General features: G+C 38.3%; 1 protein-coding gene across 1 annotated transcript in view; it reads left to right on the top strand.

Annotated features, from left to right (window-relative positions):
* Nucleotides 1–17,074, top strand: part of PI4KA (phosphatidylinositol 4-kinase, catalytic, alpha) — a 62,520-nt gene that overhangs the window by 32,199 nt on the left and 13,247 nt on the right. The window contains 24 exon segments of the mRNA XM_009330750.1: nucleotides 353–461; nucleotides 1,013–1,149; nucleotides 2,089–2,222; nucleotides 3,255–3,337; nucleotides 3,607–3,677; nucleotides 3,795–3,919; nucleotides 4,387–4,468; nucleotides 5,188–5,271; nucleotides 5,637–5,726; nucleotides 7,329–7,448; nucleotides 9,057–9,149; nucleotides 9,503–9,659; nucleotides 9,935–10,062; nucleotides 11,297–11,455; nucleotides 11,707–11,858; nucleotides 12,374–12,481; nucleotides 13,199–13,213; nucleotides 13,215–13,309; nucleotides 13,390–13,509; nucleotides 14,162–14,241; nucleotides 14,383–14,576; nucleotides 15,290–15,380; nucleotides 16,177–16,344; nucleotides 16,905–16,958. Of these exon segments, the coding sequence (XP_009329025.1) occupies nucleotides 353–461; nucleotides 1,013–1,149; nucleotides 2,089–2,222; nucleotides 3,255–3,337; nucleotides 3,607–3,677; nucleotides 3,795–3,919; nucleotides 4,387–4,468; nucleotides 5,188–5,271; nucleotides 5,637–5,726; nucleotides 7,329–7,448; nucleotides 9,057–9,149; nucleotides 9,503–9,659; nucleotides 9,935–10,062; nucleotides 11,297–11,455; nucleotides 11,707–11,858; nucleotides 12,374–12,481; nucleotides 13,199–13,213; nucleotides 13,215–13,309; nucleotides 13,390–13,509; nucleotides 14,162–14,241; nucleotides 14,383–14,576; nucleotides 15,290–15,380; nucleotides 16,177–16,344; nucleotides 16,905–16,958 (2,649 nt within the window).

Here is a 17,074-nt window from a genome sequence, read left to right as displayed (position 1 = left end):
TTGTCTTCAACACAGTTTAAAAGACTGTGTGGTCTCTTCCTGTCTGCAGTTGATAGTACACTAATATTATGTATTCTCTTCAGAGGTTACTGTGTCAGCATGGTATTATTCTTGTGCAAAACAAAGGAAATTGTTACTTCAGGCATCTCAAATGTTAGCATTTAAGATATTCTAACCAGATCTAATTTTCTTCAATATAACAATAGCAACGTGAGACTAGTTTTCGTAGATGACAAAGAATATTACCTTCGTAAATCATAGTAAAGAAGGTACATGAATTGATCCCTTAGCGTGGAATTAAGTTATTGTAACTCCCATCATTTTCTGATGTTAATTTTTATTTCTTTGGTAGCTCACTAGACGCTTGCCACCCATCAAGGAGGCTAAGCCCAGGTTGCAAAAGCTGTTCCGTGACTTCTGGTTGTATTCAGTGCTGATGGGATTTGCTGTGGAAGGATCAGGTAGTATAAATTCTGAGAGAACAACGTTGCTAGTCACATATAAACTCAATGAATGTGCATGTAACTGTATGTAAACCATTCACAGTAGGCTGAAGAAAATTTATAGGCATAAAGACACTGCAAAGCAAACAGCTTACATGACAGTTGTTGGTAGGATTTTACATCTTTGCTCTGTTTTGCTATGAGATTCAGCACAGTACAATTTGTTCTTGTACTTAAGTTTTTTTTTTTTTTCCCTAAGCTAATATAGCAGTTAGCCTTAGTTAAGGATGAGTTTTGATAGCTAGGTTCCTGAAATGGAAGATCAGAAACATGGGGTACAATGGTAATCAAGTAGAAACTTCTTATCCAGTGAGAAACTTCACTTGGAATTACCGAAACATGTTTATTATGTTTGGAACATGGATCACTTATGTTGAGTGTTTGTGCTTAAGTGCATGAAAAATTGGCCCTGGGAAGTAGTATAAAGCTTGATAATGCTGGTTAACTTTGTGAATCTTAATACTGTTTTTCTCCCCCACCCCACCTTCCTCTTTATACTTGTGCTTCAGGTCTCTGGCCAGAAGAATGGTATGAAGGTGTATGTGAAATTGCCACCAAGTCTCCATTACTCACGTTTCCCAGCAAAGAACCACTTCGATCTGTTCTTCAGTACAATTCTGCCATGAAGAATGATACCGTGACTTCTGTAAGAATTAATTTCTTCTATTATCTACTTCCGTAATGTCCGTCAGAGTTAAATGATATAGTAACCATGGTATATTGAAACAAGCCCAATACCCATTCAACCTGCCTCCTATTAGTGAAAAACAGCTTTTTTACACTACTCATGTGACAGCAGTGTACATAAACTACTTGGGGTTAGTTTTATTGAGTGTTAATACAAGTGCTTAGGGTGGTAGCCACACTATTTTGATTAGGTGTGGAAACCAAGTCTTTGTGGAGATGGAAGCCTTTTAATAGTTCTTCATCCATTTTGTAACAGACAGACAAAATTTATACTATTTAAAAAAACCCGAAACACAACAAACTTTGGAAAGAAACAACACATTCAGTCTTTCAAATAAATGTTAAGTGAGCTTTTTCCCTTTTTATCCTCTGGCTTGGTACTGGTATACTTCTCTCTCCCTAGTGTTTGCAGGATAGATTTTACCTGAGGACTGTTTGTGGTAGCAGTGTAAAACGGATTTAAGAGTTGCAGCTTATGAAATGTCTTTGGCTCCCAAATAATACGGAAATCTGCATTGTGCCTAGTTATTTAGTTCTGTGACATAAAAAAATGACACAAGAGACTCTTGAAGTTTCAGATGGACAAGGTTGATATTGATCAAAATTACATGCATTTAGTGCAGGAATTTTATTTCTTCATTGCTAGTTTCCATGCAGTTATGCCAGTTATTTCAGCAGGGAGCTTGAGTCCAGCATTTAACTCTGTTTAATTCTGTATTTGAAGAATCGTGACTTGCTGAGTCAGAGCAGGTTGGTCTTAGTCTGCAGGCAGAGGCATCCTGGCATATTGTTTGCAAAAGTTAAAAAGTAAAAAGAGTAATAGCTGAAAGCAAATGTTTTCAGAACACAAACTAAAACAGTACTCGCACTTCAGATAACCTCATGTATTCATCTCTAGGCTGAATTAAATGAACTGCGGAGTACCATAATAAATCTCTTGGATCCTCCTCCGGAAGTGTCAGCGTTGATCAATAAGTTGGACTTTGCCATGTCTACCTATCTCCTTTCTGTTTACCGCCTAGAATATATGAGGTATATATATACTTTTTTCACTGATGAATTAAAAAAAAAAAAAAAAACTCTGTATGGTCAAGTCAGAATTGCCAGACACTAAGGTAAATGTGAATCAGTATTTTGAGTCATGTTAGCTCTATTGAAGATTCCGAGACTGGGAATTCATCTGTGCAAAAATGCCTTAAGAGTAGATAAAAAGGATGGAATAACATAGTAGGGCCCCCAAAATGGGATATCCTCTGTATAGGAACTAACAGAAGATGGACAGAAGGGTTCTTCAAAGGAATGTCTTGCAAGCGTAATGTATCCTCTGCACAGAGTCTTGTGCTTGTACCTCTGGAGGACAGTGTAGACGCTTGCCTATTCTACGAGATTAGTGTAATGTAGGAGCTGAGAATTTTTTTTTTTGTAGTGTACTTTTTTTCTCCCCTCAATAGTGTGTGTTAGGTTGTACTAATCAAACATACTGAATTCACAGACTTTTTTTTTTCTTTAAAAGTGTATTTATGACTGCTATTCAAAGAAGTGTGTAGCTGAAAGCTGAGGTGGAGGTCTAGCAATGAGGAAAGTAGGAAGAAACTTCTTCATCATGTTTTTACTTTGACGATAACTGAGAACAGGGACGACCATTTCCAGAAACATCATTGGCTGTGTTTTAGAAAAAAAATTTTAATAAGTGATATTTCCATCACATGCAAATTCAACAGATGCAAAGCCTATAGAAATGCCAAAGATCGTGCCATGTTTATACATTTGTGGTGATTGTATAAGTGCATGATTATCACGTTTCCCACTCCTGAGGTGTGAAAGTTATTCTCTCAGTGACAATCCAGCGTTTTATGATCTAAGCCCTGTTAGTTCAATGTAGAAACAAATAGCAATATCACACTTAATAGAGAGTTACAATTGTCATGAAATGAACCATGACCGTATGTGTGTGGTGTGTACTGTGGCATTAAAGTACATAGATTTGTTGAAGCTGTTTAAAAGAAAAACAAAATGAAACAAAAAACCAAAACAACCCAACCCACAAAACTCTTCCTTTCCTAGGGTGTTGCGTTCAACTGACCAAGATCGCTTCCAAGTTATGTTTTGCTATTTTGAGGATAAAGCAATTCAAAAAGACAAATCTGGTAAGATTACGTGTCTAGGTTATCTCGCAACTTGAGATACTAGGAAGTTATCTCCAGGCATGCAAAACTAAAACAAAGCAACTATATAACAAAATTAATCACGTTCACTAGATTGCTGTTGCTTTATTGCCAAGAATGCTGGTTTTGTTTTGAAACAGCTTGGTTCGGTGTTGGCTGAGTAAACATAAACACTTTTTACCTGTTAAATATGGTTTATAAAGCAAATGTAATTCTGATAATCAAACCTGTCACTTCTCTCAATTCCTCAGGTATGATGCAGTGTGTGATAGCTGTTGCTGATAAGGTGTTTGAAGCTTTCCTGACAATGATGGCTGATAAAGTAGGTTACATGGAAACTAAAATTTTAAATTTGTATAAATGTTCTCATTTCAGTTTATGAAAGTGTGCTTGTCTTTTTCCTTAAGAGCTTCATACTTGTCTTTGGCATGCTTTTTAGCCTAAAACTAAGGAGAACGAAGAAGAGCTGGAGAGACATGCTCAGTTCTTGCTGGTGAATTTTAACCACATTCACAAGAGGATCCGGAGAGTTGCAGACAAATACTTATCTGGTCTGGTAGACAAGTGAGTATAGATTGAATTTTCCTGTTCTCTTTTCACATTGACTGCTTAGTGATTACGTATGTAATCGATGATGACGGTCAAGTGGATTTCTTGGCTGATACTTCTGCTGAAACATCTCCTTGAAAAATGACATTCCATAGTATTTTTAACCTGGGCTCTGAAACCCCTGCTTAAAATGTCTGTGCCTGCTTAGTATTCTCATGGATGGAGCAAAGCAAAGTGCCTATGAAATAAATGCAATCTCAACTCCTATGAAATAGCTCTGCTTAGCTTGCTCTTAGAGAGCTTTTGACTCTGTATTGAGCTAGGCTGTTGTGAGCCATGGCAAGCTTTGTGACTTCTGTTGAGTATGAGCTTACCCAGTGATGTATATAGCTAGCTCTTTGAGCAGCTCCATTCCTTGATAAAATAATTTCCTTCCTCAGCTCTCCATGGTTATTGCGTTTCTGAATCCTGTCTTGTTCTAGATTTCCTCACTTGCTGTGGAGTGGAACTGTGCTGAAGACTATGCTAGATATTCTGCAGACACTGTCACTGTCTCTTAGTGCAGTAAGTTCATTTTTTAGTAATGCTATTAGGGAAATAAAATATATGTTTCCATTTTTCTTCCGTAGAACTGTTGGGTTTTTTTTGCTTTGTTTTGCATTTATTTGATACTTATTTGAGTTCTTAATCTGTTTTTGCTTTCGTCACTAAGATTGACAAAATCTTAATTTTAAGTTCTGTGAAGTAAGGAGTGCATTTGCACACCTATTTCATAGGCAGTAAAACTAGTGCTAGGAAGTTGTCAAATGTGGTTCAGAAAGTCAAATTTAGCATGAAGAATAAAACACTGGGTTACCAGTTCTGGGTTGTAACTGATGAACTGTCTCATTTGAAATAAAAGTTTGGTGGTGTTTTTTTGGCTTGTGGGGTTTTTTTATGAATTACAGTTGTCAGATTATACTCTTTCCAGTCTATGTATGGGTATCCATATTCCTTGGATTTATTACATACTAGTATTTCTGAAGATGGAAATGCTTTATAGAATTTTATTTTTGTACTAAATGTTGAGGTGAGGGCATTGGATCTTTAAAATTATTTACACTGAGAACCAAACTGGAATACAAACTGTTTCTTAGAGCTATTCAGATTGACGTCAAGAGCAAATACTGGCAAAAAGGTTTGGTATATCAGATTTCTTGTTTGAGGAGAGTGCTACCTGTAGCGTTCAAGTTAAGTGATGATGAATTTTATCTTATTGAGAATTGATAATTGGTTTTGTTTAGGACATTCACAAGGACCAACCATATTATGACATTCCTGATGCTCCATATAGAATAACTGTCCCTGACACACATGAAGCCAGAGAGGTAGGCGGTCCTCCTTGATTTATCAAACAACAAAATAATACCTGATTTTTTTAATGTCTTGGAGATAAATTAGTGAGCTACTCTGAATGGTCCTTTTTTTAAAAAGTATTCTCCTGGGTAAGGTTTTTCAAATACAGTATGACACTTGCTATTTATGTTTTTCTGAATCTTATTATTTTACTTGACTTGAAGTGTGACAGTTCGTCACTTACCAAGGGTACATTTAATTGTTAGAGAAAATTTTAACCTTACCATGTTGCTGCAACCTGTCTTACTCCCTATGTTACTTATTACGCCACTAAAACCAGTGCCTCTTGTTAAATGTCCTGTATTTTACTGATTGTATTGATGTTTTCTATTTCTAGAGTATAGTCAAGGATTTTGCTGCACGCTGTGGGATGATTCTGCAAGAAGCAATGAAATGGGCTCCCTCAGTTACCAAATCTCATCTACAGGTAATGAGCCTGCTTCTGTGAAGAATTTGATCTTTGCAAATCTTCAAAATGAGAGATAAATTATGTGATGTTTTTGATTTTTCAGGCTATCCAAGCATCATTTTAAATTTTTCTGTTGCTCTAAGATTTCTTTTATAGCATTGGCAGAGGATAATTAGAATTTTTGGACTACATCAAAAATCACATCAAATCAAACCTGTGTATCTTGAAAATAACAGGTTTGTAATCAGTTGATCATCCTGGATTTACTTCAGAAGTCAGAATTTAGTACAATAGAATGCTCTGCCTGGCAAAGTTTGTTTTAATGCTGGTGCATTAGCTGAAAATACCAGCTGGACTGAAACTTATGATTAGGATGTAAAACTTGTTTCTTGTTTCCCTCTTGTGGGAATGTTTCTTTCTGTCTTTGTTTGTTTTTTTTTTTTTTAAATAGGGAGAAACACTGCTAATACATGAGAACACTGTAAACTACAGACTTTAATTTGAGCATGCGTGTAGTAAATGCTTACATGTGGCAGAGTTCAGTAGAAAGCTGTCACAAGACCACAAGCAAAGACTACAAAAGACTATTTATGGTGTACTAACAAAATAAATAAAATACCTTTTATGTAAACAAAAAGTCTCGCTATAGTAAAATGCAGGTCTCAATCCTTTGCCGAGTAGTTGAAGAAGCTGTGTAGTCCAGGTTGTTCTGTCTAGAGGTGCCTAACTTAGTGCTGATAACAGAATTTCTGAGGAGGCTCGATATCTTGAACACTGCAAATCTACCTGAAGTTTATATTTCCTTCCCTAAAAAAAATCTCAAGGGATTCTATCCTTATGTAAAAGGATAACTGTGTTCCCTTCTACCTGAACAACTACCTGAAAGGAGGTTGTAGCAAGGTGGGTGTTGGTCTCTTCTCCCAAGTAACTGGCGATAGGATGAGAGGACGAGAGGAAATGGCCTCAAGTTGCGCCAGGGGAGGTTTAGATTGGATGTGAGGAAAAATTTCTTTACTGAAAGAGTGGTTAAACATTGGAACAGGCTGCCCAGGGAAGTGATTGAGTCCCCATCCCTGGAGGGATTTAAAAGGCGGGGAGGTGAGGCGCTTAGGGACATGGTTTAGTGGGCATGGTGGTGTTGGGTTGATGGTTGGACTCGATGATCTTAGAGGTCTTTTCCAACCTTAATGATTCTATGATTCTATGATTCTTCCATGGAGTCCAAAGCATTTCCTTTCGTAAGGTTCTTTTTGTGAAAGGTGATTCTTTTTAAAGACCACCTCAGCCTTCAAGTATCTATCTAGATCACTTTATCCTTTTACAAAATGGAACGAGTCTTACTCTTTACATATTTAGGAGGACATTCAGAGTTTCTTATTGCCGGGGGAGCAGTGCCTAAAAGTAGGCACTGAGTAGAGGCAGTCTTTTTGTTGTTGTCGTCAGGTATGTGTGTAATTAAGTTTTCTGGTAGTTTGCAATGAATGCAACACTTGCTTATGAGCTGCCTTGTTTTGAAAAACACAGTAGTTTTCCAACAAACACTTGTTTTTGTTTGCTTGTGTTTTTTGGTTTGGTTTGGTTTTCTTTTTTTTTTTTTTTTTTTTTTTTTTTTTTTGTCAGGAGTACCTAAACAAACATCAGAACTGGGTATCAGGTTTGTCCCAGCACACAGGACTGGCTATGGCTACAGAAAGCGTTTTGCACTTTGCAGGCTACAACAGACAGAACACCACTCTGGGCGTGAGTATTGGACAAAATTCTTGTTTGTTTGTGCAGCTCTATAGCTATCATTTTAATTTTATAACATTCAGTATAGCCACATAATACAGATTTTTCTAAATCACCTTTGTCATAGCGCTTGAACATTACTCAGATACCTTATTTCTTTCCATCTCAAATCAAGGTATCTTCCAATCATGTTGTTCTGTAAAGTAAGATGCTAACAAGCAAGAAAATAAAACTGTATCTAATGCTGTTTAAGAGTTTTCTGTAGGTGATTTTTAATGATTTGAAAGTAGTATCTTTGTGTAAGGCTGAAATGAGCTGCTTTCTGGAATAGTAACGTAGGTGAGTGTCGGGTGACAACTGTTTGCTCTGAGTTTTACATAGGTTCACTCAAAACATGCTTTTGCGTTGAACATTTCATGCAGTTATATGCAGTTTTTTACAGTTCATTTTTTCTCATTTGTGGTTGTAATTTCTGATCTCCTGGAGAAATGTCCAGTAGAATCTGTTGTATCATCAGCCAGCTTGTTTTCTAGCAGCAGCTCTGAAACTGCCTCCATGCCCAGCTTTAGCAGGATTTCCTTTTGGTTCTCTGTTACAGTCATCCTTCTAGACAGCGCTAGGCACTAAATGTAAATAGGATAAAGAATTCCCAGGACTCAGGAGTGCGGTCATGTAGTTCCCTAAACGGGCAAGGTGAAAAAACTTGATAGAATAAAGACTATGCTGGAAGAAACTAGAAACTTTATAACTGGAAAGGAAATAAGAGAAACAACTTTCTCATTTTCTTAATAGGTTAACAGTATTTGTTTTGATTGGGGGCCTTCCTGCATGTCAACCAAGTGACAAAAGCTCTTCCAGAAAGCTTTCAGATTGCTAGCAGTTTGTTTTTCCTCTTGCTTTGTTCCCATGGCCTGGACATTGCTAATGCAAAGACAATAGTATGCAAATTTTATATCCAAAACGTGTAATAAGAATAGTTCTCAAAAGTTTATCCACTGCTGAGCCAAGCTAGCCATTAGCAGTACTGAAGCAAAGCATTGCAGGAGTGTTGAATTTTTGGTGCCTCATATTTTAGTATTAAATCCTCAATATAAAAAATTCATTTTTACAGTATAAAGAATCCTTCTTTTGTTTGTTTTTGAGGAGAAACCTCTGAGTCACAAATTCCTGCAAAGTGCTTCTGCAAAGGGAAACATGGATTACTAGTGTACTTTTTAAAGACAGGAACAAAATACTCTCTCTTCATTACTGTCAGTTCAGCAAACTGTTGCATGGAGAGGGCAGAACCAAGATCACACCTACTCTTCTGTCTTCTTCCTTACCTGTTCATGAAAAGGGAGCAGCGGTCCCAGAGATTCTACCCTTTTTATGCTTTTTTTGGTCTTTCAAAAAGTATATACAAATACATACATATTTCAAACTGTATACATGGAATTAATGCACATGTTCCTTATTTCATTTTTATCAGTCTGGGTACTGTTATACCTAATAGTCCTGATACTATTCTGTTTATAACCATAAAGAAAACTAAACTTAAAACATATGTGAAGGTATAAATAGAAAAAAAGACAAGTGGTTGGATACGAACAGTATAAACATCTATATGTGGTCTGGTCGTAGGCAACCCAGCTAACTGAAAGACCGACTTGTGTGAAGAAGGACTACTCCAACTTCATGGCTTCTCTTAACTTGCGCAACCGCTATGCAGGAGAGGTAAGTACAGGATTTCTCGTGAGTGTGGAGCGTTCACGAGCTCTGGCATGGCTTTTCAGCCATGGCTGAAAAGGCTTTTCCAACCTAAACTATTGTATGGTTCGATGTTATTTTAAGCGCAGACTCTAAAGTTAAATTCCGTCAAGATAAAGGGTATAGTTTTCCTAGGTTACTAAGCAGATCATTTTACTGCTGGTCTTGCAGAGAGTTCTTAGATTGTAGATAAAGCTAAAGATTTAGCAAAGTAGTAAAAAAAGATGTCTCTGTGGAGTTCCTTAATCAGCACATGAACAGTACCAAACTAGATTCCTAAAAATACTGTTCTCTGTTGAAAAAACCATTGTATTTTACAGGTTTCTGGAATGATTCAGTTCTCAAATGCTACAGGACGAACATCTGACCTGAATAAACTGATGGTCAAAGAGCTGAATGATGCTCTTGAATCAGGCCACGCTGAATTCTATACGCAGGCCATGTTTAAGTTGACTGCACTGCTAATAAGCAGCAAAGGTAATGAAAACCAAATGGAGTTCTGTTTTCTGGCTGTGAATGCCAAGGGTAATAAACTACAAAAACGATCCGTATACAAACCCAGTACGCATCAACTTGAAGCAAACCCATGTTTTGAGTTTTTTCAATTAGGCTTATACTGGGGAGAAGCATTCTTAAACTAGAAACTATTTATTAGGAATTGATTATTACATGCTGTGCACACCAATTTCATGCTGATTTGAAAAGCGTTTGTTTATTCTGTTGTAGAAATCTGAGTGAATGTTTGTTTTCAGACTGTGATCCCCAGCTCCTTCATCATCTGTGTTGGGGACCCCTGCGGATGTTCAATGAACATGGCATGGAAACAGCAATTGCTTGCTGGGAGTGGCTGCTTGCTGCCAAGAATGGAATAGAAGTGCCGGTAGGAAGCTATTTAACAACTCTTTCTCAGCCCCTGCAAGGGGGGAAGAAGAAAATTTTGAGAGATTCACAGCTCTTGTGAATCTGTGTCAAGTAAGGATGTTAAATGCATTGTTAATCAGTTTAGCCTGCCAGGAAATCTCTGCTTGTGTATTGTTGGAAGTCTGAGCACCCTCCCAAAGTGGACTGTGGGAAATGGATCTTTCTCAGCAGCAGCAATGATATAGCAAAGGAAATCTGTTCGGATCTCAGCTGTACAATTTACTTTGCTGCTGAGATGCCTGAGCTGCTCATGAATCAGCTTCTGAACTACCACAATTTATAGAATGGTGTTTTAAAACAAATAGAAATCAATGTCCCTGCTCACCAGTCAGAGCCTCTGGTATTTGACATTGCACCCTTGCATAAAAAGTAGGCTTGCAAGTGTCCTAATCCTGTAACAGGCTAGACCAGCTGTATTTTGTGAAGTGGGGACGAATCTAATAGTAAAAGCAACTGAGCATGGTGTAGTGACAGTCCACACTGCCTTTGGTAATTGCTCCAGTTAGTGAGCACTAAGTGTTTCACTTGCTGGAGATAATCATCAATCTAAATTTACTTAGGTCAATTTACATGCACATTTCAGTGTTTAACTTCTTAAGCATCAGTTTCATTTGTTCTCTTTAGGCTTCTGGGAAATTGCTTTGTATCTTGTTGAGGAGATCAGATAAGCACCCTTGGTTGCTGGGCCTCCTTTCTACCAGAGGATGCTGCTCCCTAGAGCAGGTTCAGCAAAAGGGAATTATGTGCCATCTTTATGTTGTGTGCTTCATCAGTTGTGAGTGCTCATGAGCCAGACTGTGTCCTGCAGTACGTGAGAACCTGGCATACGCTTGTCTCTGCTGTCCTGGTCTTGGAGGCAGTAACCTTTAGTAGAGCGGGAGGACGGATGGCACCAGCTGATATAACAGTTCAGTCTCCTCAACAAAAGACGGTGTTTGTCTGCTGTTGCCCTTAGTCTTTCTGTTACTAGCGGAACTTCGGGGGGGGAGTCTTTCTTCCTGTCATAATTTAGGATGTGAAAGAAACATTTTCTTTCAGGTGGAGTGTGTAGACCTGTCTCTGCCTCTCCATTAACATTGCAGTGAATTTTAATTGATTTATTAGATTCTTGTGTGGCCTATGGAGAAAGATCATGCTTTCCATATAAGAAGATGCTCTTGAAACAGGAAGCACTGTTGCCTTCCTTCTTGCAGTTCATGCGGGAAATGGCAGGAGCCTGGCAGATGACAGTGGAGCAGAAAGTTGGCCTGTTTTCTGCTGAGCAGAAAGAAGCAGATCCATTAGCAGCCTCAGAAGAGAGCCAGCCTAGGCCTTGTCCACCAGAGGTGACTCCGCATTACATCTGGATAGAGGTGTGTATTTCTTCGGAACGTCCCACGTGTGGGACTTGTTGTGATTAAGCTACTCTGCACTATTTGTTCTCATGATTCAGGAAGGGAGCGAAGTCACGATGGTCCCTCTGCCTCAAAGCCAGGAGACACACTCTTTTTAGATGAGCATCATAGTTGAGGGGGAGAAAGGGGTTTGAAACAGAAAATACTGGGGTTTTTTTGAGGTGTAAAAAGGTCAAAGGAAGCACGGCATGTCTTTCTCTCTTTCTCAGTTTTTGGTGCAGAGATTTGAAATAGCCAAGTACTGCAGTTCTGACCAAATAGAGATCTTCTCCAGCCTGCTCCAGCGGTCTCTCTCATTGAACATTGGAGGGGCAAAAGGCAGTCTGAATAGGCATGTGGCAGCAATTGGACCCCGATTTAAGTGAGTAGTTTTGGCTTTTTCCTTGGTGGAAGAAATAAGAAATAGAGGGGTGGAAGAAAAAACCTAAACACTAAATGTGTAACTTGTCCTTGGCTTCAGGTGGTGAAAATTCCTTAAAAGCCTGGAATGATGAAGAGTCTAAGCTCTGTTTTCAAAGTAGAATTAGCTAACTTTAGCTTGAAAGTCATTTTTGGTGCTTCAGAAAACTTAATGGGATAATTTCACGTAGTGAATTGCCAGCATCATGGATCCAGTCAATGTATCAGTTGGGGATAATTTTGCTCCATCAATTGTTTTCACTTTTTGTGACTTGAAGGCTTCAAATTTCTATGGTTCAGGAATCACAGCTTTAGGAACAGGCTGATGATAATGAAAACAACTTCCCAAGAGCTCTGAAACAGACACTTTTCAATGAGTTGAAGGGAGTTACACCTGTAGCTGTGGTTTGTATGGTGTTGCATTGGTCACCATTTTGGGAATGCCAAAATTTTCATTCTCTAACTTCTTCTTATTAGGTTGCTGACTCTTGGGTTGTCTTTGCTGCATGCTGATGTGGTTCCAAATGCAACTATTAGAAACGTTTTGAGAGAAAAGATTTATTCAACTGCCTTTGATTATTTCAGGTACTTTTTTTATTTGCAACTGCTCACTGAAAGTGTGCATGTGATTTCCTGAACCTTCCATGATACTTCAAAGCAGCAGCTGTCTTTCTCTTCTAGTGATTTAACTTCTTCCTTTCCTTTTTCACCCATTTTAACAGAAACTTTTCTTTTCCTTGTGCTTTTGTGTAGTTCATAAACCATCTCAAAGAGGCTTAGATATAAGTTCCAGTTTTTATGTGTGGTTTAGAAAGTAGTACCTTCAGTAATGTTTCTGTTCTTTTCTTTCTTTCCTTATTTTGGAGTTTATTCAATGCTCAAACCTGTACCTAGATTTATAAGATTTAAAGAATTGCTGTTATAGATTGTGTGGCTGAAATAAGTTTCACTGTTTTGAAAATACATCCACACTGAATCTGATGATTTCAACATTTGACATAGGCACAACAGAAAATAATATAATTGATAGGAATGTCTGAATGTGCGGAGGTCTGTCAGTTGTAATATTAAATTTCAAATTAATCCAAGATGCTGACAGACTGCTGCTTAATTTTCAGTTATCATAGGAAGTTTGTACTCTTCAGTCAGACAGAATAAAGCAACGAGGATAAACTGTAGTTATGTGTAGTCTCATCCTTGTAGATTCTGGTCAGAATAAGAAATATGACTTGATTAGATTTGTGTGGGTTTTGTTTTTTTCTAATACATTCAACTTCACATTATTTGTGTGATTTCTTCAAGTTGTCCCTCAAAGTTTTAGGCTTCGTGAGGATATCAGCATATTGATCAAGTTTTGGACAGCGATGTTCTCAGACAAGAAGTATCTGACAGCCAGCCAACTCGTGCCGCCTGGTGAGTTCTTTTATGTGCCATTTCAAAAGCCTGTTGTTTCTTTGATTGTATTCTACATCAGATCTGTGCTCTGTTGTTAGATAATCAAGACACCAGGAGCAACCTGGATATCAACGTTGGATCTCGGCAACAGGCTACACAAGGATGGATAAATACTTACCCTTTGTCCAGTGGCATGTCAACCATATCTAAAAAATCAGGTATCTTTTTGATTGAAACCAGCTCATTGCAGCCAACTTTACAGCATATTTTATATGCAGATGTTGCTTAAAGTCAATACTTACCTTTAATATTGGACATTGTTCTTCTGGCAGGGTATTTAATCAGTGGTGCTAAACTTTGGAGGGGGGCAGAAAAAGTCTCACTGGTAGCAAGCAGCAAAGTTTTGAAATTACCTGTTTTGTTTGATAGAATGTTCAATTCTGTAGTGCAGAAGTAGTAAGGCTGGAGGTCAAGAGGTATTGAAATCCTGTAAGGAAATTGCTTTGTTTGTGCAAACATGCCCCTAGTGCTTTTTGTGGGTAACAGAGTGACATTAGATTGTGGGCTGTGTTTTTGTACAGTTGTAAACTGTGTGCTGTTTCTTTTTAGTAGGCTGTTGTGTTTCTAAAGTGAACGCAATACTGGCTAAATTGATATCCCTGTAGCCTGTTGTACTCCATATATTCAGAGAACAACTGTACAATAAGTAGCTGCAGTGCTGACTTTGTGAAGTCACTCTGATCTAAATTTACAAATGTCCTATGGTTATTCAGTTCTTACGTGTTAATGTTGCCCAGTGTGGACAGTTTGAAAGCAGTATTTAACATACTGAACAAAAGCCACTGAAAACTTTTTTATCCTTTTCTCAAGGAATGTCTAAGAAGACTAACAGAGGTACGCAGCTGCACAAGTACTATATGAAGCGAAGAACATTACTGCTCTCGTTGCTGGTGGGTCATCAGAAGAATGGGGAAACTGCATAGATTTCTAAGACCCTGTTGTTGTTGCAGGATAAATAAACTAAAGTATGAAATTGGGAGTGTTTTTTCCTCTTCCAGAAAACACACTCTTTTTTCTCCTGTTTCCCTCAGGCCACTGAGATTGAACGCTTAATCACATGGTACAATCCACTGTCTTCCCCTGAGCTAGAGTTGGATCAAACTGGAGAGAGCAGTGTAGCAAACTGGAGGTCTAAATATATCAGTCTTAGTGAGAAGCAATGGAAGGATAATGTAAACCTGGCTTGGAGCATTTCTCCTCATCTTGCTGTACAGCTGCCTACCAGGTGAGATATTTCAGAAGAAAGAATTGCCTTAGAAGTTGAGTGAGTACTTAACACTGTAAGTACTGATGGCACTTGTTCCTGTTTACAGCCCCCTTGCATACTTTCACAGCTGGTTGAGACCTTTGCGACGAAAAGAACTGGATTACTTAATATACTCATTTGGTTCGGGCTCTAGTGGAGTCCAGCTTCCATTTGCTAACACTTAGACAGTGTTTTGTTCAGAAGAAATCATGTTTGGTTTTTAATAGCATTTAACCCATTAGCAGGCATAGCATTTAAACAGTGGTAAAAGTATCTTTGAATGAAGTGTTCTAGCTATATATTGGCTTGCACTTTAGTAAGTATTATAGGAGAATTAGCATAGTTGGCTCCGGAAGGGAAGGGAAATTCTTTCCCCCTTACAACAGTGATAGTTTTTGCCAAGTAGAGTTCTGCACACTGGTTTCTGTAGAATCCCAGACAGTATATTTCAGCCAAGAATCCAATAGTGGGCTAAAATACTAGTGGTTTATACAAAAGCATTGAATGAGGACCAGTTGTTCCCGAATCCTCTTTTGACAGCATATTGGTCCCTCAGTGTGCATTATTTCATAGTTGGACTATTTGTTTGTTAAGCATATACTTTTCTGCCTTTTGCTGTCCTCATCTTCACATAAATAGAAGAGGCTGTCAAAATTTTCTAATAATGTTATTGTATTCCTGGTTATACTTAGATTTAAGAACACTGAAGCTATTGGAACAGAAGTGACCCGCCTGGTTCGGTTGGACCCAGGAGCTGTTAGTGATGTTCCTGAAGCAATAAAGGTACTTGTGAATATTTATACTGTTACAGGACCCCGGTATGCCTCTTTCATTCAGATATATTGGAAAATACAGTCTTTAACACAGTGTATGTTCTAGTGCTAACCATAGATCTGTAGGAGAGAATGACAGAACAGCTGTGGAAATAGGGTGCTGAGGCAAGAATTACAGTAATAAGAGTTAGGCGGCTAGTTAGCTGATGGTACATCTTGCTCCTGCATATATTCTCACCATACACAAAATGTCACAAAACTCATCACTTGCAGTACAGCCACCATTTCAGACCACTGGACCGAGTCATGGCGAGTGCTGCTGCTGAAATTTTTTTCAAGCTTAACATGTTCTGTGTGTCGAGAGGCCAAGCCTCTTGAAATGGAGGAGACTTATCATACTGATCTGCAGTGAAGCACTCTAGCCATGTGAAGGACAGTCTTGTCAGAGCTGCATTCTGTATGTCACCTGTAAAATAGATGGCAGGAAAACTGAACCTTCTTTGACTCTTACAAAAGGGCTCATCCTTTCTTCTTTCTCCCAGTGCTAGAACTCCTGTATTGTGCTTTTAGTAGCTTGACTTCACTAACTTCCTCTGGCGATCTGGGAGGTGAGGCGATTCCAATAGTTATGTTTCCATGGGAAAAAAGTGCTTTAGATACAATAGCTGTGGTTTTGTAAAATAATATGTACCATGTTTCACTTCCCCTGCTATAGGAAGCTAGATTATAGCATTGCTGTCTGATGTGTATTACCCAGACATTATTGGGTTCTATAAACTCCTAATGCGTCTGACCTGCTTTTTCAGTACCTGGTTACCTGGCATACAATTGATGCTGATGCACCTGAGCTCAGCCATGTTCTGTGCTGGGCACCAACAGATCCACCAACTGGCCTTTCCTATTTTTCAAGCATGTATCCACCTCATCCTCTAACAGCTCAGTATGGGGTTAAAGTCCTGCGATCTTTTCCTCCGGTAAGATGAGTTCCAGGAGAACCTTAACACTCCAAGTAAAGTTATAGTCTTAGTCATTGTGGCCACAGGCTTCATTTTAATACCATGGAGAGAGATGTATGCTAAATGGGCACACCACATTGCAGAATGTGGATAGATTGGGATGAAAAGTTAAAGTTGATTGTCCCACATAATACTGGCTCATGTACTTGCAACTTTTTTGTTGTAAATCACGCTATGCTGAATTCTTCAGACTGCTCTTCTCAAATTGTTCTTTTAGAATCTTCTCTCAGTGGAAAGGCATTTCTTCTAAAGCAGCAGAAGGCTGGATTTTTAACACTTGTCAAACTTGTATTAGGACTGTAAAATACATTATTATTAATGATTTTTTTGAAGGGAGTAACTGGACAGAAAAATACTTTGATTTGAAGAGAACGCATATATATAGTTTAAAATAAAGACGCAGTGGTACTTTGTTTGTCACCTAACTGAAGGGAGTTTTTCTCTGTGCATGTGACCTGTCTTCCCTTCCAACTACTAAAACAATAACGATAAAACCCCTGCCATTTTTTCTCTTTCAGGATGCCATTTTATTCTACATTCCACAGATTGTGCAGGCACTTCGTTATGACAAGGTGAGGTTATGAAACAGCTGCACATGAACAAAACAGATTTTTAAAGCAGCTTTTAGACTTAAAACTGCAAATCAGACAAAATTTAAGCTTAAACTTACGCTGCTTATTATTGTCCT

Source organism: Pygoscelis adeliae, unplaced genomic scaffold, assembly GCF_000699105.1.
Source record: "Pygoscelis adeliae isolate BGI_AS28 unplaced genomic scaffold, ASM69910v1 Scaffold358, whole genome shotgun sequence".
In the NCBI taxonomy this organism is placed as follows: domain Eukaryota; kingdom Metazoa; phylum Chordata; class Aves; order Sphenisciformes; family Spheniscidae; genus Pygoscelis; species Pygoscelis adeliae.
The sequence above is the reverse complement of the archived record's forward strand: the minus strand, read 5'-3'. Positions and strand labels throughout refer to the sequence as shown.